The sequence below is a fragment of the Micromesistius poutassou genome (genome assembly GCF_964030765.1).
Source record: "Micromesistius poutassou genome assembly, chromosome: 17".
Lineage (NCBI taxonomy): Eukaryota > Metazoa > Chordata > Actinopteri > Gadiformes > Gadidae > Micromesistius > Micromesistius poutassou.
The window spans coordinates 15,552,847-15,574,351 of NC_140287.1; the positions used below are offsets into that span (position 1 = coordinate 15,552,847).

The following is a 21,505-nucleotide window of genomic DNA, read 5'->3' on the forward strand; positions in this document are numbered from 1 at the left end:
GGGGGGGGGTCAGGGGGAGGGGAGTCAGGAGGGAGGAGGAGAGGAGGGAGGGAGTTTAACATGTTGGAAAGTTCCGGGCTTCTACAATAAATTTGTAAAATTACATGGGTCATTTGTTTGGCAAATAAAATGCTAAGCTACTAAAATAAAGCTCTACAATTTCGAGCCCCATTCTAGATCTTTACTCATTCCATATGTAAAGCAAGCTCTAAAAACAAAACAAAATACAACACCCCCATCGTCATCATCACACCAAACCACGCCCCCCTGCCCCTCGTCGGCCAATCAGGGTACAGACAGATACAGACAGACCACTCCCCCCTGCACCTCGTCGGCCAAACAGGGTACAGACAGACAAGACCACTCCCTGAACCACTCCCCACTGCACCTCGTCGGCCAATCACCTGGGGGCGCAGGGGTGACGGTACTGGGCGCGCTTGTTGACGTGGTCCACGTAGTAGACGCCGAACTCGGCCGACTCCACCTTCTCCCAGCCGGGCGGCAGGCCCTCGCGCTCCAGCGGGTGGCTCCAGTGGGTGGTGTTGGTGTTGTGGTCGATGTAGTACTTGCGGCCGCGGATGGTCCAGTCCACGCTCCAGCCCCCCGGGAGGGGCAGGTCGTCGGCCGCCAGGCTGGACAGGTTCCCCAGGGACTTGGCCTGGATGCGGCCGATCCCTGGGAACACACAACGGTCAGCGCGGGGCGGTCACGGAGCAGCTGGTTCTCAGCCGGGCGCTCCCTGGAGACACAGAACCGTTCTCTGGAGACGGAGAACCGTTCTCTCTTGGTTATCACATGGTCATATCATCACATGGTCAAGTACGGTCTGGTTCTCAGGAGAGAGGTGGAGCACTCGCTGGAGACAGAACGGTTCTCTCATGGTTATTATCACATGGTCATGCTTCTGGTTCTCCCCAGAGGTGAGCGGTTATCACATGGTCATGTAGGGTCTGGTTCTCATCAGAGGTGAGCAGTTATCACATGGTCATGTTCTGGTTCTCGGCAGAGGTGAGCGGTTATCACATGGTCATGGTTCTCAGCACTCTCTGGAGACAGGGAGGAAACACATGGGAGGGTTTTCCCACTGATAATATAATGTACTGTCCCAAGTTATCACCAATGCAAACCACTCTCTACAGAGACGGAGAGAGACAGAGACAGGGACACAGACAGAGAAAGAGTCAGATGGCTCTTTAGTATACAGTCTGAGAAATCACTGCTGCAACAATTCCATTAAGATACTGACAGAGAGACGGAGGGAGAAAGAGTGGAAGGAGATGCAGGAGAAGAGCAGCAATAAAGAAGGAAAGACACAGAGAAAGACAGAAAGAGAGGAGACGGACAGAGAAAGAGAGGAGAGAGAGAGAGATAGAGAAAGAGAGGAGAGGAGGGAGAGAGACAGAGATGAGAGACAGATGAGAGATAGAGAAAGAGAGGAGGGAGAGAGACAGAGATGAGAGACAGACAGATGAAGAAAGAGTCAGCGAAAGAGAGGAGTGAGAAAGAGAGGAGAGGAGAGAGACAGAGAGGAGAGGAGAGAGACAGAGAGGAGAGAGGAGAAACCGACAGATGAAGAAAGAAACAGCGAAAGAGAGGAGTGAGACAGACCGGATGGAGAGAGAAATAGAGAGGGAAGAGAGATATCTTTGGGGGAATATTTTGAACAACATCCTGTATGGGAAGAGGTCACGCATAGGTCAAGAATGCGTCCACCATTTTAAAACAGGGTCTCTTGAGATTGGCCAACTGTACAAACAGCAGTAATAGCAGGGAATGCAGGGCAGGGAGAGGGAGCTGCCATGTGAACGCTGTGACGGGTCCCTCAGATCGCTCTCACCACAGGGCCGCAGGGCCACCAGACCTGAGGCCACAGAGGCACGGGGCCCGAGGCCACACCAGGTCTTAGCCCTTTGAGTGGATGTCTCGTGTGTCTCTGCTGAGGACGACCAAGACATGCACTCTGATATCACACATACATCTCCACACAAAAGACCCACGCATAGGGCTAGGCCATATGGAAACATGCATCATGTACGATAATTACGGGGAATTTAACACGATGTCAGTCAATATTGCGATATGCTTAAGATTTCAAGAATTCCTAGTTGAGGTGAGGTGGAGAATGGCCATGACTAGAACTCATTTTCCCCCTCGCTGACGATCAAACCTCATATTTGGTCATTCTAAGCGCATGCGTTCTCGTTGTAGGTCATCTACACTGTAACACTCATGGATGACAAGTCAGTATCATTCATGACGGTGCTATTCAGAGACGATTCCCGATAATGATGGATTATCGCCCAGCCCTAGCGTCTCACACTATTTTTACACAAACAATTCGTACTATAGTTCTTCACTGGAATGTGAGACCACACACACTCTGGTGTTATGAGTGAGTGAAGGCTCTGGGGATGAGTGCCTCCGATGAGGATGAACACATGCTGTTGGTCAGAAACGCCGAGCATCGCTTCACACACACACAAACCTCTGCCTACTCACACGTTTTGCATACTACGTTGCTGGAATAGCATGTGTGTAGTGTGTACACACACACACACACACACACACACACACACACACACACACACACACACACACACACACACACACACACACACACACACACACACACACACACACACACACACACACACACACACACACACACACAGTAAGGTCACGCAACAGGTTCTGGGATTCTGCCAGTGAAGAATGCAGAGCTTGTGTGTGTGTGTGTGTGTGTGTGTGTGTGTGTGTGTGTGTGTGTGTGTGTGTGTGTGTGTGTGTGTGTGTGTGTGTGTGTGTGTGTGTGTGTGTGTGTGTGTGTGTGTGTGTGTGTCTTATGTGACCCCGCCAGAACTGGGTTCAAAAGAACACAATAAACACATGAGGACCTAAGAGAAGACAAGTGAACTATGTGGAGCAGTGGGGGGGGGTGACACACACACACACACACACACACACACAAATATGTTTGTCTTTCAAAATGGCCGCTGGAATGCTGCTAAATTCCGCGGTGCGGTGACAGCAACAGAACTACCGTGGTTCTCTGCGGTGCTGAATGAAAGGATGGAATGCAATCCTCCTCCTCCTCCTCCTCTTTCTTCTCCTCCTCCTCCTCCTCCTCCTTCACTTCATCATCATCATCTCTGCCACATTTCCCCTGATCTCCTGTCCACGATCCAAACTCCCCAGCGCGGCGGCCAGGCGGGGGTCTGACCCGGTGCAACGAGCAGAGCTAACAGCGCTGCTGATGAGGTCATGCTAACGGCAGCAGAAAGACGACGACGGAGGACAGAAAACTATTTGTGTCAAACGGTTCACTTCGTGGGACACTAACGTAAACCCCACTGTTACTTTTGGCAGGCTCAAGCTAAAGCCTTGTGTGAGATCATTCCGGCTCACGACTGTTGTATTAGGTCGAAACAGATGACAGACACCTGAGGGATGGAGTTGGCCCGTCTCTGTGGAGGTTAGGCCGCTGTTCCCAGGAAGGTCAATTCACTCCCAAGGCTCAACGACGGAAAGACATGCAGAATTTACTATTTAGAAGCCGTATTCAATGTGACTAGCAGTGAACAGAGACAGCTCATTAAGGAGCAATAGGGGTTAGATAGTGAATACAGAGACAGGTCATCAATAACAAGGTAGGGTAAGACTCTAACCCCTACCTGTCCTTAAATACCTGCCTCTGTGTTCATCGTCTAACCCCTACCTGTTCTTGATGACCGGTGTCTGTGTTCACTGTCTAACCGACAGTGAATACAGACAGGTCATTGAGGCTAGACAGTGAATGGCCACAGACAGCTGGGAGTGAACACCCTAGAGTCCAGACGCCAGGCTGTCCTGCAGTACCTCAGTCGACACGCCGCGACGCCATCCTCCGAGCTGAGCACCTTTGACTGAGAGGAGGAGCGCCCTGCTAGACGCCCAACTCGCTGCCACCAAGACTGGGCCAACAAAGGGTTAAACAACACCCTCGCCCCCTGCTTGTTTAGGTTCAGCCCAAACAGGGGTCCAGCTTAAGTGGTAGGCGGGACTGGGAGAGTCCGTCAACATATACACCACAGGAGGTAATCCACTAAGTATAAGGGCTGCGGGCTAACAACCCCACACCACTGTCACTCTCACCCTCCCTCGTCACAAAAGTCCGTCCTCACTGTACATTTATGTCCATGTTGATGCGTCAGGCAGGGGACCTGGGACCGCTGGCCGTTGTGTGTCCCCCCCCCCCAGCCCTCCCTGTGCAGAGCCCAAACAAAAGCTGCAACCGTTTCCCTTCGCTCTACTGAAGTGATAGGGGTGAAATTCCCCAAAAGTGGTGTAAGATATACTCACTTTAAATTATAAACTAATGTGGATGAGTTGACCATGGCATTGCTATGACCAACATTTTCAGGGAAACAACTCTCCGCCCCGTTGCCCGTGGGTTCGCACTCTGAGCCAATCAACCGCCCAAGTGAACACCAGACTAGTGCGCCAACTCTGAACACAGATATACTGAGAAAGACCAGGTTTGAACCCAGGGCTTTCTCCATACCATGAAACAACCCATGACCCCCATACAGTCCAGCTGTACTCCACAAACATCAACCTCTCTCCTTGAACCTGTCAGCATCCAGGCCAACACACACACGGCTCTCACGTTCTTCCCTTACCAGCGGGGGGTCTCGTGGGGGCCGGGGGGGTGTGCAGCGGGGCCAGTCTTTGGAAGTTGTGCTCGTTGGGTTCGTAGTAGCGATAGTCCTCGTGGAAGGGCTCTGGGAGCCGGCGAGGCTGCTGCTGCTGCTGCTGCCGCTGGTTGTCATAGTAATGTTCCGCCGGTGGGGGGAAATAGTAGCGCCCGGGGTCCCCGTTCTCCGACATGGGGGTCACCTCCGTCAGGAAGGACTGGGCGGAGCCCGCGTACTCGTGGGGGAGGTCCCCCAGGCTGCGGGGGAGGTAGGGGGGCGCCGACAGCCGGTGGCTCTCGCGGCGGGCCACCTCGTGGGGCGGCCTCTGGACCGGCGGCCGGAGGAAGCTCTTGTTGCGGGACACCGCCGGCTCCCTGCTGGGCGGGGCTGTGTACACTGTGGGCCCCGCCTCAGGCAGGGGGACCTCTGTGCGTCTTGGAATGGTGGGTCCATGGCGAATAAAAGAGGGCATAAGATCTGCGAAGGGGAGGGAGGTTATAGCAGCGAGTCGACCGGTTCATTAGAGACAGTAATCACAGTGGGGATGACACATGCATTTAGCTTCAAGTGGTATCATAGTGTTTTGATTCCCGCACAAAGCCACGCTTTTGATCCCTAAATGACAATGTTGACAGCTTACCTCGAAGTATCCTTGAGCAAGATGCCCTGATCCCTACCTGCTTCTTAACGAAATCCATCTGAGCTCACTTTAAAACAAAAAATGTCTGCAAAAAAAGTTGACTTCAAATAGCCTAGTCAATAGATCCGTTGTACTTCGCTTGAGTTAAAGTGCACCTACCGCCGCCCTACCCTCTACTTCTGGCTATTGACCTGACCTAACACTTCATACAATAAATAGCTGCTATGTTGCCTCCACAGCTCCTCAGACAGCGATGACACCGCTCCGCCGCGGCTGCCAGCGGGCGTCCCACCCATGGCGTCCCAGCTGGGTTTATTTAGTCAACAAAGCATCTCTACTCGGATGACACTCACTGGCACGGCTCCCGTGTATCGTAGAAATACAAGTTGTAGCGATTCAGCATGTGCTCGACCGGTACTCTGCCTGCGATCACACCCCGCCGGTGTGGCGTGCATGTTGTTGTACCTCGGGTCCATGATAAATAGTGAGCGAGGGGGTTTTAGCATTCAACGCTAGCATCGAGCGCTGGTTGAAGTGACACAAACTCCACAAAGTATGACGAAACACTACTTTTTAGTCAGAGTCATGCAGCCCTGAACGTAATTAGACGTTTACAAAACACAACATATCCCCTATGTACGACTTTCAGGTGAAGTTACGCTGGACTTTGCCGAGCTAGCCTAGCGTCGGCTAGCGGGGCTACTTGTTGCGCTTACTTCTCAGGAGCGGCGACGTTTCCTTCTTCACGTATTTCCCGTGGACCTCGGCTGGTTTCGACGCTTCGTTTTTGCTTTTCTTTCGCGAAAGCATAACTCAAGCGTAGGACACATCAACGGCGAGGTGCTGTGTCGACACGACAAACTCCCCGAGCCTGGCAGAAATCCCCTTCGAGCCGCAAAGAGTGGAAGGAATACATTTTTGTTACTTTAAATGAGCTAGCAGCTAAAGTTAGCCAGCTAACTTCGGCGACTGGACGCGTCGCTCCTCCACCAGCCTCCGCTCCGGAACGCCTCCTGCCCGGGCCCCCTCTCCGGCACGCCTCCTCCCGGTCCCTGCCCGGCCCGCTGCGGCCGGGTAGACCGCAGTGCCTCTGCCCCTGTATGCCTAGGACTTCATTATGGGGTTTCCATCTCCAAAAGTGGTGTTTTTTTTAGTTGAGAGACATAAAGCATTTGGTGTTGCTTGGCCAAGGTTAATTAAACTGTACACCACTATGCTGTTAAAGTAAATCCGCTGAAGAAATATCAAAACCAGGAATGCAATGTATCAAACAGGACTGCCAAATCAATCAATTTGTTTTACACAATTATTTATTGCAGAAATACAATTTCTACCCTGTACCTTTAGTGCATCCTTCATAAATATATACACTCTCAGTCCAATATAGTCCTATGTACACAGGAAAAGGTCATTTTTGTGAAACCTAACAGATGCTCAATGCTGTTTGTATAGGCATAATTACGTCTTGACAAACATTGAAAGTAAATGTCACATAACAAAAGATCAGAGGACTATTGTCTTCCATCATAGTTTACATGTCAAACTGGTTTTCTTTATGTTCTCATATTAGTGTCAATTTTATCTCAGGGAAGACAGACAGACATATTTTAAATGTAGTATAGGACAAGTATAGGTATAGGACACATACTATAACACAAATAACACTGTACGGCTTAGAAAGTGCACTTTGGTAAAATAGGAAGCCTATTCTCACAGGGAAAATAAATAGTGTTGTTTACACATTCATCAAGAGTTCACCTTTTTAAACATATAAAACCTATAATAAACTTGTTGGCAACCAGCTTGAAGGTATTCGTCCTTGAACGGTGAAGAAATGCAAGGCGTGACCACATGAGAATACAATTTGTAAAGAAAAGAGAAATGCTACCAAGATTTAAGACCGTGTTTTTCAAACGGTGGGGTCGTGACCCTTGACCCATAGGGCCCTTCCTGTAGAGAGTGCATTCCTTTGAAAGACTGCAAATGAGAAATTCTAGTTATTTCACCTTTTAGAGAATGTTTTGCTTATTATTTATACCGCGCAAAACGTCTGATGGCTTCTGGGAAAACAGTGACCCCCGCAGGTGGGCACCCGCATGACATTCTGGGTCCCTGCTTTAGGATGACGTTGGCAAGCGGGCACAAAACCCATGACACAAACAAATAAATAGAAAAGTAGACCTAAAATGATTAATTTAAGGCAGTTCGTCATCAATAATTTGCTCATGGCTTTGGCAATTCAAGCAAAATCAAAAGTTCTTAAAAGATAATAAAAGTAAAAAATAATAATACTGGATATAAAAAAAGGCATAGAACTTCATTGGCATTCTCTATGGAGGTCCAACGCCTGCACACACTTCCACATATTACCTGGTAGCTTCAGTTAAAGTGCAGGGGTTTCTTAGGCTACGGGTCAGGACCCCAAGCGGTTCAGACAACACGCAGGACACTCAAAATGGCCACCTAAGGACCCCTTCTTGACCGGAAGGTGAACGGTCGGGTTCAGGAGCACTTGGAGCGGTAGCTGGCCGGGGACGGTGGGGCGGGGCTGAGGTCCCGCATGATCTTGCCCAGGCTGGAGATCTTCTGCTCCAGCAGGTAGTTCTTCTTCTCCACCATGTGCTGCTGCTGCTCAGTCCGCTTCAGGGCATTCAGCAGGTGGCCGTTCTCCACGTACAGGTCCTGGATCAGCACGTCAGCCCGGCCGTTCTTGTGGAGCTGGAGGAGACGGGGGGAGAGAGAGAAGAGGAGGGGAGAGGGGAGAGGGGAGAGGAGGTCCCATTCAGCCAGGTGGTCATCTGTGTTTTTGGAGCGCTTTTCAAAAGGAAGATACAAAGGGCTGGACATGGGACATGATAACTATATATGTGTAGCTTATAAACAGCATTGTATATTTACACAATGCATGTAGCTTAAAAGCAGCATTGTATATTTACACAATATATGTGGCCTATAAAAAGCATTGTATAAAAAACAATATATTTAGATAAAACCCAGCATTATATATAAATATATATACATATATGTAATATATGTATGTAAATAAAAAGACTACCAAATACCATATACACACAAAGCTCATCCATGAACGTGGACCTAGTGTCCGGCTCCAGGTTTTAGTGTTATGGTAGAAGTGGTTTACCTGATCCTTGAGCTGAGCCACCTTGTCTCTGAGCAGCAGCTTGACGTTGTGCAGAGTCAGCTCAATCTCCCTCATTCGCTCCTCCATTTTCTTCATCTTCCTCTCATCCTGGTGGTGGGGGGGGGGGGGGGGCAAAGGCGGGAACTATTATCCAATCATTCGGGTCGAAGGTTGGCTGATTTAAATACAGCGCTGGCCTTAATATTCCAGTATTATTAGTATTTTGATTAAACGTGTTCGGGAAGAGATGAGTAAATCCACACGGCAAGGCAAATTGTATTCGAGCTAGATGCTTTATTTGGTTTAGGCATAGAAGTTATTCCAGTACAATTACGACGAGGATACTGCATTTGATAATAAAATAACTTAGTTAAAAAAATAAATACATTAGATAAACAGTATAAAAGGAGAACTACGTTGATTTGGATACCGCTGCAAACAAAATAATTTAATTCATAAATAAATCATAAGTAAAATTAAATATTGAATACTAAAATAAAATAAATAATACATGGATATGTAGTGCAACAGAACCTTGAGTTATTAATTAAGTCACACACACACAACGCGACACACTGCCTCCATCTTTGAGGAGCAGGTGTCGGTGTCAGTTCTCCGACACGACAACACAAAGAGAAGAGACACTCGCAGCGTTACAGTTGTGCTCTAACTGTTTGACATACCCAGAAAACCAAACTGACCACCGGATTCAAATCGGCAGTGCAGGCTTTAAGGAGCCGCGAAACACTTGAGCTTAAACCGCTTAAGACGGAGAAATAAACAAACATTCGTGAAATACAAATAAACAAACATTCGTGAAATACTCCCTTGTATCCCGCGCTTGGTAAACAGACAGAAGAAAACCACACGTGACAAGGAAAGACGGACAGACACAACACAACACTGATTAGACATTATTAGTTGGACAAAAAGTATCTCAGCACACATTGTTTAAGGACCAGATCAACAGGTTGGAATTGCTGATTGTTAAGAAGGCGGTCGGAGATAGACGCAAGATAGTTTCCAATGACCTCCAGGCCAAGGTAGCGATAGATTTAGGCTTTAAGAAAGACACCCTGACTTAACCATTGACATCAACAGTACCAGTGCATAACGGAACATTCCCAGAAGTCATCTGTTAAAAAAGACACTCATTCAAGTATACAAATACTTCCAAAAGCAGAAACGCAGCATATTTTGGTCAGCATTTTTCCGGACAAACTTTGACCTTTGATTCACTAAGTTGTTTAAAAACCTTCCTTTGGAAAATCACAACAACATTTCTCTGCGTTTGTCTGCCACCTAGCAGCAGTGAAATCTAACTACACATTTGTGCCATTGACAAGGCAGGGTTTCTAGGTAGATATCGGAACCGGCAAACCATTGGACAGCAAGAGTAAAGAAAAGAGCCCTATCTAGCCAACGTTTGTTTCCATCAGGCGGGGGCAGGGGGAGATGCGGCCAGTCTTGCGAGTGAGAGGTTAGCGTTAGCAGGGGTTAGCGGTTGGCGGTAGCGTGGCGTTAGCACTGGAAAAGGCGCTGGTGTCACAGTCCACCAATCCGCCGGTAGCTGTCGGTGTGAGCGGCCCGCTGCTCCACCACGACCCCCTGGAGAGAGAAGGTAGGTTCACTACACCGACAGTCCCAAGCCCTTCCCCACCGGCCACAGAAAAAAGAAACAACATCCACCAGAACGGTCCGCTAACAGACCTCCTCCATGCTACGTTCAACCGCCCTACGTCCGGACCACTGATGCCAGTGCAGACACGACAACAACAGTAAAAACACCACAGTGAACCAGGAGTTGGTGCTGCTAGCTACCGGTGAGCTAATGCTAATGAGCTAATGCTAATGAGCCGGGACAGATGGTGGTGGAGCTACAGGTGGCATGAAGGGGGGTGAGACAGGCAACTACCCCGGGAAGAAGAAACGGTGAAATGAGAAGCCGCTCTACATTCGCCAACTCGCGAAAGAGCGGGAAAATCAGGCTCCCCCCATGGAGCCAAAACAACGTCACTCAAGACTTTGTGGAATGACAACACCCTGCGAGCGAACACACACACACACACACACACACACACACACACACACACACACACACACACACACACACACACACACACACACACACACACACACACACACACACACACACACACACACACACACACACACACACACACACACAGCTGTGATGAAAAAAGAGGTTGGTGGTTTGTGGAGAAGGATGGGAATGTGACACCACAGAAGTGTGAGGCCCACCGCCGGGCTAGGCCGAGGTGGAGAGATGACCCCACGGGGAAATGTTCGGTATGGTGCAGAAATGTAGAAGCACCACTAATGGCCGTGGTGCAAGCTAACAGGAAGTGAGCTCACAGGAAGACAGGGTAGCGTCTGGGGGGGTACCTGCATGTTGTCGGGGTCCTCCCCCCGGTGGGGTCCTCTCTGAGCCCGGTGAGGAGACCCGGGCAGCAGACCCACCAGCTGGGCCTGGAAGGCCTGGGGACAGGAGGAGGAGGAGGAGGAGGTTAGCAGGGGGGGTGGATCAGAACCGGAGTACTCTGGGAATCTATCCTTATGGTCAACCAGCCAGCAACCCATCAGAGACTTAAAAGTGTTTTGCCTGCATGTAGGTATGTATTCATGGCCCCCTTTGCACTCCTGACCATCCCTGGAAGGAGGGCTCCCCCACTCTGCGTTCCTTCTCAGGATTTCTTCCTTGCTAATTAAGGGAGATTTTTCTCGTCCTGATGGGGGGCTAGGGACAGGGGTGTGTCGTAAATACATGGCCTGTTAAGCCCTTTTAGACTGTACCTGTGATTAAGTGCTATACAGATATAATTGAATTGATCCTCATATCAAAACAAAACATAAATCCGTACCAGTGGTGTCTTTGACTAGTTTTAATATACATGTATGTATATTTGTTACCTTTATACTTTTCATTTATGTTTTTTGTGTTATTGTTGTTTAGGATAGGCAGCACTTTCCTTCCAACGAACTTCCACTGTGCAGTTGATTTAATACCAACACCAAAGCTTCCAAACATAACCTTTTGGTGTCCGCGTTTATACATTTACACATTTTCTTGATTAAATATTGCTATGGGGACGCTAGCCGCAGTATAACTATCGGACATAAAGAAAACCAGGGCTGTGGCCCGTCTCTAGTGGTGAGGGAGTCAGTGGTGGGTGATGAGCCCAGGAGAGGGAGCCACATCCCTGTCCTGGGTGGAACCCGGGTACTGGGTACGTACCTCTATCAGCTGGGTGGACAGACAGGCCGTCTGGGCCTTCAGAACCTCGTTCTCTTGGCGAAGACTCTCCAGCTCTCCGTGAGACTCCCCTTCTCCTCCACAGCTCTGAGGACATCACCAACCATCCTTCAGATGACTTCACATGACGGTGGTAATATACACACTATACAATAGTACCGCTATAATGGATTGAAACTAGCATTTGAAGAATAACTCAATAGATGGTCCACACGAGGAAATCAACAGACAAAAGGCGAAGCTGTGTGGGCGTGTCTGTGTGTGGGAGTGCGTGCGTGCGTGTCTGTGTGTGTGTGGGCGTGTCTGTTTTTGGGCGTGTGTGTGCGTGTGTGTGTGGGCGTGCGTGTGTGTGCGTGCACGTGTGTGTGTGCATGTGTGTGTGGTTGTGCATGTGGGCGTGCATGTGTGTGTGCGTGTGTGTGTGTGCGGGCGTGTCTGTGTATGTGCGGGCGTGTCTGTGTGTGTGCGGGCGTGTCTGTGCGGGCGTGTCGGTGTGTGCGGGCATGTCTGTGTGTTTAGGTGTGTCCAGGGGCGTGTCTCTGTGTGGGCGTGTCTATGTAGTGGAGGTGTTCACCTCGCTCAGGTTCTTCTTGACCTCCAGCTGCTTCTTCAGGGAGGAGTTCTCCTGCTCCAGGACCTTGACCAGACCCCCGTGGTTCTGCTGCTTCAGGGACACCATGGAGGTCTCCAGCTGGCGTACCTGACAGGAGCCACAGCGGAGGGCTTAGGGCCAGACCTTTTGATGTGTTGATACCAAGTGACTTCCTTAAGAGCCTATTAGCCCATTTTTTTTTTTAAAATTTGGGCCATTTACGAAGCGTCTCTGTTAATAAAGTTATATTATCTGTGTACCAAGTTTATAACGGCTATACTGGACTCCCTGCTAAAGGGTTAGGGTTCAATCCCCTTTGTCCTTAGTCCACCTGTAGGCATCCTGGAGCAAGTTGCCCCCTAACTCCTGACCGCACCTTAAGAACTTCAGGTACCTGAACTGTAGGATGCTCTGGATAAAGGTGTCTGCTAAATGAATGAATGAATGTCTGCATGATGAGCTCACCTTGTCTCTGCAGTGCACCAGGTCTAAATGAATGAATGAATGAATGAATGAATGAATGAATGTCTGCATGAGGAGCTCACCTTGTCTCTGCTGTGCCCCAGGTCGGCCCTGGAGTGGAGGAGCTCCACCTGCAGCCTCTGGTTCTCCTGCCTCAGCAGCTGCTCCTCCTCCTGCTCCTGGAGCAGGGTCAGCTCCTCGCGCTGCAGCTTCTTGTGCTCCTGGAACCCCCCTGAGTAGGCCAGCTCCAGGATCTGGACCTGGGGAAGGAGAGGGAAGGGAGAGGTCAGGCCCGGTCCAGTGTCAGGGCACTGAGGATCTATTGAGGATCTATTGAGGATCTATTGCCCCAGTCCAGTGAGCTTGAGTCCCAAAAGCTAAATCTCGTGGTGGTGGAATGAGCTCCCTGCCAATATCAGGACCGCAGAGTTGCTCACAAGCTTCCACAAAAGACTCAAGACTTGACATTTTGTCCACCTTTTGTCTTGGATCCAGGAGCCCTGGTAGGAACTGACCTTTTTGTGGGCGTTCTGCAGCTGCTTGTGCAGGGAGACCACCTCCTGGCGCAGGGTGTCCGTCTCCTGCTGGGTGAAGCGCAGGTCGGCCTTCAGACGGGAGGCCTGAAGGGTGGAGGTCTGGACAGCTCCATCCAGCGTCTCCACCTGACACACACACGTTCAGAGGAGAAACAGGAGAAGAGACGTGACAAAGTCTCTTTGTACAAGTTCTTGGTATTAAATCCGCCTTCAAACATGTTCTTGGTCAACCTTAAAATTGTTTCATCCTTGACCAAGAAGCCTCAATCACAAGGAGACAAGTTAAATGCTGAGATGTTGTTGAACTTAAACAATACGATTCTGGCGCTGCAGGATCGTGTAGCGGCTACGGCGTTCGACTCCCCACCGACAGGGCCGTGAGTTCGATCCCTAACGTCCACAGCTCCTGACTTTGGATAAAAAGCATCTCAACTAAAAGGAAAGCTCAATGAGCTCAGGGTGGTACCTTGTCCTGAGCTCTGGCCAGCTGGCTGCGCAGCGCCTGGGCCTCTTTGTCCAGAGTCCTGCGCTCCTTCAGTAGCTGGCCGAGCTGCTCCTCCATCACACCTGCCCTGGTCCCCTGAAACAGAAGCATCACGACCATGGGGTAAGCAACACGCCACATACTGGGTCAAACATTAAACCTATGCCCTACATGATGGTAGAACGTTAATAAGAGATTGATATGTTTTATGAACCACCTACTGCAGCCATGATTCTGAACAGTCGATGGCCGTGTGTGTGGGTTGATGGTACAGAGCACTACCACCACCACCTCCACCTCGGCTGGACACCTACCTTCTCTCCGAGGGCAGAGAGCTGCTCCTCCAGTTTGCCGTTCTTCTCCTCCAGCCGCCCGGCCTCCTCCAGAGACTTGGTCAACTCTGCCTCCAAGGCAGCCACACAGGCTGCCATCTACCACAACACAACCGGCTAGTTAACCATCTACCCCAACACAAACGGCTAGTTAACCATCTAGCACCACGCCACACCAGCACCATGACGACCAGCCCCTGGACCACCCGAGAGCCTCACCTGGATCCGGTCCTTCACCGGCGTGGCCTCTCGCCTCTCGTTCTCCTGGATGAGCTCGGCGAGCTGCTGGCTGATCTCCTCCACGTCCGCAGAGTTCTGGAGGTTGTCCTGGGACAGCACGCCGTTCTCCTGGGCCAGCAGGGCGTTCTCCTCCTGCAGACGGTCGCCGCGGGCACGCAGGTCTGAGATCTGAGGCAGGAGCGGGGAGATCCCGTAGGAGGGTTTAGAGTGCTTGAATGTGTGCATGTCCATTACTGGACACTGTATTCATGAGACTTCAGAGATTTTATATTTATAAGTGTTTATTTTTGGTTAGTCACTGGCTGGAATAATAATTTGTTGATATGCATACCTGTTTCTGAAAGTTCTCTGTCATATTCTCAGCCTCAGTCTTCTCTTTCTGGAAGTCGTCCAGCTGTTGCCTGAAAGGCAAATGAATGAGAAGGTAGACAGCAAATTGAAACTTTGCAACAAACAGTACATTTCAATGTTTTATGCCAGGTCAACATCGGCATGTTCTCACCGCAGGTCTACGTTGGCCCCTTTCAGGTCCTCGTCCTTCAGCGCTGTGATCTTCTGACTGAGGTTCACGTTTTCTTCCTCCAGTCGACTGACTTCAGATCTGTTAGGGGTCGGAAACAAAACGGCCGTCAGATCATTGAAGGCTCAACACAAAATGGAATGTAAAACAAAAATAACACACAAATGGATTTGTACATTCCATTAACACAGCGAACACAATTGTAAACAGAGAAGGAAGACTTAATCCACAATCAAACCAAAATGACAACAAACTACATAGTTGCCATGTGTACAACGACTGACCTTTAGGGGTTACCTACTCACAACCTATCGTGGTTAACTACCTATTCACCGCACAACACAGGATCCATCACAGGGGGAGCGAGGGTCCAACACAACCACAACACAGCCAGCGTCGGGGCACCGTACCCGGGGTAGAGGAGGCGCAGGAGGGGGGCTACGGAACATCACACCCAGAGGAAGGAGATCAGGAGGGTGGGGGTTGAGGCAGGGTGCTGGGGGTCTACCCTGGTCCTCCGGTTACCTGTGGACCTGCATCCACTCGCTGTGCGTCAACGCCTCCCCCTGCAGGCTGGCCAGGGCCCCGCGGAGGTCCGCGTTCTGCACCTCCAGGTCCTCGCAGCAGACCTCCAGGCGGGTCGCCGCAGTCTGGGACCGGGCCTCAAGACGGCCGCTCATCTCCTGGACCTGGAAGGACCGCTCCTGGGAGGCCGTCTCCCAGGTAGCGTCCCCCTCCAGGAGACCTCCGTCCCCCTGCAGCTCCAGCTCCCGGACCAGCTCCGAGAGCTGGAGGTTGTCCCGCCTCATGGTGGAGATCTCCTCCACCAGGCCCCCGTGCTGCTGGCCCTGGAAACCAGCGGCCTCACGGAGAGGGCCTTCCAGGCTGGACAGCCGTCGCTTCAGCTCCCCGTTCTGTTCCTTCAGCATCATGTTCTCGTGGCGTCCGGCGTCGTATCGGACCTGGATGTCGGCCGTCTCGGAGATCTCCGTCTCCAGCTCTTCGGCCCGCTTCGTTAGACTGAACAGCTTCATTTTCAGGGTCAGGTTCTCCTCTAACGCTCGGCTGCCCGTTCTGATCTTTTGGCGGTTGTACGTCAAGATGCTTTCCAACGTGACGGTCTTCTGGTGGAGCAGCGAGATCTTCTGATGTAGAAGAGTGTTTTCCTCCATGGCGTCACTGTACAGGACCTGGAGTTTATTCAAGGGTTTCTCATCCTCACGGTGGTCCGGGTCATCCTGCTGATCCACCGCCGGAGAGCCTGAGAACCCATACTCTTGGGAAACCGGTTTGATTAGTTTCCCACACTTGGGAGAGTCGACCGAGGAACGACCGACCGCCCCGTCCCGTGGAGTCGGCCCACCGCAGGAGTCAGCCACTCTCTGCGCAGCTACGAGGTCCACCGCGGCCGTGTGACACGGCCTCTGGTCGAGGTGATGGGAGATTTCATCCACCGCTCCATCTTCAGGGTTATTCTCTGGATCCCATGACTGGACCACCACAGACAACCCAAGATGCCTCTCCTCTTCATGGCCCACCGCCTCAGGCGACGTGGCCGCCTCGTCTCCAGAGATCTGCTCCTCATCATGGCCTACCACGTCAGGTGATGCCGCTTCACCTCCAGACAGCTGCTCCGTCTCCTCTTCATGGCCTGCTACATCAGGTGATGTGGCCGCTTCACCTCCACAGATATGCACCTCATCATGGGCAACCACATCAGGTGATGAGACAGCTTCACCTCCAGAGATCTGCTCATCATCGTGGCCTACTGCCTCTGGTGATGGGGCCGCTTCACCTCCAGACACCTGCTCCGTCTCCTCTTCAACATCCACGCTCGGGGTTCCCCGGGAAACTCTGGGATCGTCCGTGTTGTGTTTCGAGAGAGACCCGCCATGAGGAGGACCTTCCGTAGAAAATGTCTCGGAAGCAAAAGACTCTTCTTCTTCCTCTTCGGGTTCGAATTCCTCTTGGACGTCTGAACTTTGCTCCAGTAGGTCGTCTCCGTTGGTTTCGTGGCTGTCCATGGCAACAGGGGAATCTTCCCGATCATCATCCTCATCGCCAACAACCACACAATCCGAGTCTTCAGGGCATTCTCCTGGTACCGCGGGCTTCTCGGCCCTCACCTCTAGATGATTTTCGTTGTGTTCTTCCAGAAGTAGGGGTGCTGATGTTTCACGTGGACCTGTTGATGAACAACACGATTCCAGATCTTCGGTTTCCACATCTCCGTTGGGAACGCTACTGCAGCCAATGGGAGCAGTCACGCTCATATCTGCTGTGTTTTGCTCCTCATCCACCGGGGGTTCCGATTCACCATCGAGGGCGCAAGAGTCACGTGGAATAATACCGACGGCGTCATCACCGACAGAACCCTCCTCCATGTTTCCATGTGTCGTATTTGATTGTGACTCCTGGATTTTGAAAGACAAATATATGACATCAAGATTAACCGGTTCAGCGTCAAGCATATTTCCAGGGTCTGTCGCTTCCTTTCTTCCTACTTCTGAAAGAACATCGAGTTCCTTTCCCATTTCCATAATTCGGATGTTGAGCTGATCCCTTTCCGAGACGAGGTTCACCCTCTCGTCGTCCAGGGCCTCCAGGAGACATAGATTATCTTTTAGGTCATCTTCAAGAAGGGCTATGCTCTGTATTAGCTCCAGCCTCTCAAATTCAAACCCCTCCATGGCCTGTTGGAGCGTCGTCTCCAGATCTTCAATCTTGTCCTTCAGACGGTCAAACTGCTCAATCTTTTCCCGGCTCTGTTCCTCCGACAGGGAAACCGCCTCTCTGTACTTCTCCTGGAGTTGGGCCAGACTGCTCTGGAGCTCTGCCCGCTCCTCAACAAACTCTGCCCTCTCCTGCTTAAAGTCCTTCACCGCCTGACCCAGCAGCACCTCCAGCTCCTGCGCCGTCCTCTCGGACGCGGCGAGAACGTCCTCCCTGGAGGCCTGGCTCTCCTGCAGCCTCCTGTAGAGCTCGATCAGCTGCCTGCTGAGGTCCCTCTCCTTGGCCTGGGACGACGCGGCCAGGTCCTCCAGCTCCCTCTCCAGCTCACGCTTCTCTCTCCGCACCGCTTCCACCTCTTCTCGGCGAGCGTTCTCCAGTTCCTCTCGGTCGGCGGCGCGCTCCCGGTGGAGGCAGACCCTCTCCTGCTCCAGGGCCTCTCGCATCAGCCTCCTCTGCTCCTGGCTCTCCAGGAGGGCCGCCTCCATCTCGGCCCGCCACGCGAGGGCCCGCTCGGCGTGGCTCTCGGAGAGGGCCCCGAGCTGGGCTTTGTAGTGCTGCTCCAGTCTCAACACGTCCGCTTGGAACCGTTCCGCCACAGAGTCCTGGTCCCCTGATAAGCGCCCTTCCACCTCCTGGAGTCTCTGGGAGAAGTGGAGCTCAACGGCTCGCCTGTGCGTGGTGAATCAGGGAGGGTTACGGCGTCTCAGTGTCTGGAACACTGAACCGCTCTCTCTCTCTCTCTCTCTCTCGTTCTCTCGTTCTCTTAACTCTCCGCATGCTTTCAAAATGCATTCACATTCAAAAGCGCAGTTCTGTGCTCGTCTATTGTGCCTGTTACTCACAAAGTGGGAACGCAAGGTTTAAAGGAGCAAAGACAGTCTTACCCGTGGGTAAGATCAGCATTTAGGGCAGACTGCTGTTTTTAAACCAACGTCACTGCACCAGATACGTTACCACAAATTCTCATTTAGTTTAGTGTTTCAAGTATTTTGCAATGGGACATTGCAAAATTGCAGTACTCCAAAAGTACTTTTGGAGGACAAAAAAAATTAAATACAAATATTCCAACAATCTCTCCTGGCATACTCTTATTTAGTAGAAGTACAACCGCCCAACTGATCAGTCGAATCCAAATGACAATACTTGATAGAACTGATAGAACTTTCGTAATGTTAATAATTAGACGGATCCTCACCTCTCCTGGATGACCTCCTCTCGCAGCCGGTCCAACGCGCTGCCGAGCTCCTCCCTCTCGTCGCCGTGTCGGGCACTCAGCTCCTTCACCGCCTCCCTGTGCTGCTCCTCCAGACGAGACGTCTCCTCCATCAGCATCCTCTCGAACCGCTTCTCCTCCTCCTCCTTCTCCTCCTCCGCCTTCTCCCTCTCCTCCTTCAGCCTCTCCTGCAGCATCCCCTCATAGTCCTCCTCCAGCTGGAGCTTCTCCTCCTCCCACGCCTCCTTCATCCTCTTCTCCCGCTGCTCCTGCTGCTCCTGGAGCTTCAGACGCTCCTTCGCCAACACGGTGAGGAGCGCCTCCTCCTGGGACCTCTGGAGACGAACGCGCTCCTCCTCCCACTGCTCCCTCTGCTGCCTCTCCTTCTCCTCCTGCTCCTTGACCAGCCGCAGCATGCCCGCCTCCAGCACCTCCTGCAGGGTCTGGTTGCTCTGCTCCTCCAGAGCGGCCCTCTCCCTCCGCCACTCCTCCGTGAGCCTCTCCACCAGCGCCTCCTTCTCCTCCTCAGACCTCAGCTGCGCCTCCTCCAGCCGGGCGCCCAGCTCCGCCTCGTGGTCCAGACGCCACCGCTCCTTCTCCTCACACGCCCTCTCCTCCAGGAGCTGCACCTCCTCCCGTGTTCGCATCCTCTCCTCCTCCAGCCGGGCCTCCAGCAGCACCTCCTGCTTCTCCTGGAGGAGCCTCAGCTCCAGGGCGTGGCGTCGCCTCAGCTCCTCCACCTCCTCCACCCGCTGCGCCGCTGCTGCCGCCAGCTGCTCCTCCAGGTCCGAGGCCTGGGTGTGGGCCTCCAGGAGGCGCTGCCTCAGGGCGGCCACCTCCTCCTCCTGCTGCAGCTCCAGCTCCGCCTTCTCCTCCGCCTGCCTCCTCTCCAGGCCGTCCCGCTCCAGCCCGGCCTGCTCCAGCTGGCTCTGGAAGACCCCGGCCTGGGTCTGGAGGCTGACCATCTGTTCCCTGAGGGCCCGGACCTCCTCCTGGTGCTGGGAGGAGGTGGAGGCCTGCTGGCCCTCGTGGGCCGTCCGCTGCTCCTCCACGCGCCGGTCCGACTCCTGGACCTGAGACCACCAGAGAAACAAGATGGATGAACTCACGCTGAACCAAAGACATCCTTCATCGTTTTATCAGATTCCATTAAGGAAGCTTGAAAACACCTCAACTTAAGGCAAGGCAAGGCAAGGCAACTTTATTTATATAGCACTTGATAAAAAATGCATTGTAGAAAGTGCAATGTATTTAATATTTAGTACAGTAACCACTACGATCGTATTAAAGTCAATCAACGACAACAAGAAATTACTTTAAAACCACTGAGGGAATATATGACATGCTATCATATATTGCCAGAATTGTCCCGGGGTCAAACCCAAGGAAACGTGCACGGCTTCCCTTCAGCGACCCTATATGTAGACAGCAGCCTGATCCAACATGGCCGCCCCAGACTGACCTTGCTCTCCAGCTGGGCCTGCAGGTCCTCCACCCGGCGGCTGTGCTGCTCCTTCAGCTGCTCCAGCATCATCTCCGCCTCCAGGCTCATGTTGAAGGGCTGGACCTCCTCCGTGCCCAAACCTGGATCAGACACAGGAAGAGAACAGTATTTACACTGTTTTATGCACTAAGTCGCTTAGTCGCAGGTGGGGCTAAGAGGGCATCTTGCACCAGGATGCCTGCAGGCAGGCCGCAAACATTAGGGTTCGAACCAACAACCTTTGACCCCTTCTGTTTGGACTCTCTCAGCAGCTGATTGGAAGTTTCTAGTTTCCCTAGACATGTGATAATAGGTTGGTTTTCTCGTAGATAAAACTGTTAATGTATGCACAAACCAAATCATGACTGAACCGTGTGCAGGGTAATGGAAGAAAAGGACAGGGGGCAGAACACGTCTTTCCTAAGTGTCAATCAGTCATTTGAACCTTAAAAAAAACCTCCAAAGCATACACGTTACGACGTACATGTGAATAGCCCCACACACAACACCCTCACGCACTCCTCCCCCTGCTCCCTGCAGGGGGAGGAGCCTCGTCAAGGTCCTGGGTTCAATCCCCAAGCTCCACAAACAACATGGTTCCAGTTTCCCCACATTGGTTCCCGTCCTTGAGATTAGATTTTTAAGGTTTTCGGTGTCACCCCAAATAAATTCTAGGAAACGTATTGTATACCAGTGTTTCCCCCAGCACTGTGTGGTTGAGGCGGCTTCCTTAACAACACTAGGGCCCCGCCTTGACTACCAATGTATTGATTATTGTTTTTTTGAATATGCCTTTGAATAGCCCCACGCACGACAGACCGTTAGGAGCAGCGTGTGACCTAGCCGTACCTGGGTCGGACTCCATGCCCGGGCTCTGGGACTCCATGTCGGACTCCATGTGGTCGGCCAGGGGCTGGCCGCAGGGCTTGGACCTCCTGCCAAGCCGCTGCAGGGCCTGCTCCGACTGCAGCTCATCGATACGGTCCTGCAGCTCCTGGAGGCCCATGCAGCATGCACGTTACACACATGTTACACTACACGCACGTTACACACATGTTACACTACACACATGTTACACTACACGCACGTGACACCCATGTGACACGCACGTTACACACACAGAAATAAACGGTCAACATGGGGTGCATTCCAAAAAATACAGACAGTATATATTCTGGCAA

General features: G+C 51.8%; 2 protein-coding genes across 3 annotated transcripts in view; both read right to left on the minus strand.

The window, feature by feature from the left end:
* sav1 (salvador family WW domain containing protein 1) overlaps positions 1–6,302 on the minus strand; it is a 7,587-nt gene extending 1,285 nt beyond the window's left edge. Inside the window, 3 exon segments of the mRNA XM_084482647.1 lie at positions 405–675; positions 4,659–5,150; positions 6,030–6,302. Of these exon segments, the coding sequence (XP_084338773.1) occupies positions 405–675; positions 4,659–5,150; positions 6,030–6,123 (857 nt within the window). The 5' untranslated portion in view covers positions 6,124–6,302.
* A 439-nt stretch (positions 6,303–6,741) lies between these two features.
* Positions 6,742–21,505, minus strand: part of nin (ninein (GSK3B interacting protein)) — a 30,001-nt gene continuing 15,237 nt past the window's right edge. The window contains exons 14-28 of one of the 2 annotated variants that reach the window (XM_084481863.1): positions 21,174–21,318; positions 20,304–20,425; positions 18,824–19,914; positions 14,878–14,976; positions 14,707–14,776; positions 14,355–14,543; positions 14,118–14,234; positions 13,786–13,899; positions 13,299–13,445; positions 12,867–13,043; positions 12,304–12,429; positions 11,712–11,816; positions 10,862–10,954; positions 8,456–8,563; positions 6,742–8,031 (exon numbers count right to left, since the gene is read on the minus strand). In XM_084481863.1, the coding sequence (XP_084337989.1) occupies positions 7,816–8,031; positions 8,456–8,563; positions 10,862–10,954; positions 11,712–11,816; positions 12,304–12,429; positions 12,867–13,043; positions 13,299–13,445; positions 13,786–13,899; positions 14,118–14,234; positions 14,355–14,543; positions 14,707–14,776; positions 14,878–14,976; positions 18,824–19,914; positions 20,304–20,425; positions 21,174–21,318 (2,919 nt within the window). In that variant the 3' untranslated portion in view covers positions 6,742–7,815. Of the gene's footprint in view, positions 8,032–8,455; positions 8,564–9,931; positions 10,064–10,861; positions 10,955–11,711; positions 11,817–12,303; positions 12,430–12,866; positions 13,044–13,298; positions 13,446–13,785; positions 13,900–14,117; positions 14,235–14,354; positions 14,544–14,706; positions 14,777–14,877; positions 14,977–18,823; positions 19,915–20,303; positions 20,426–21,173; positions 21,319–21,505 lie in introns of those variants that run through there. The other variant, XM_084481864.1, reaches the window with a different exon arrangement.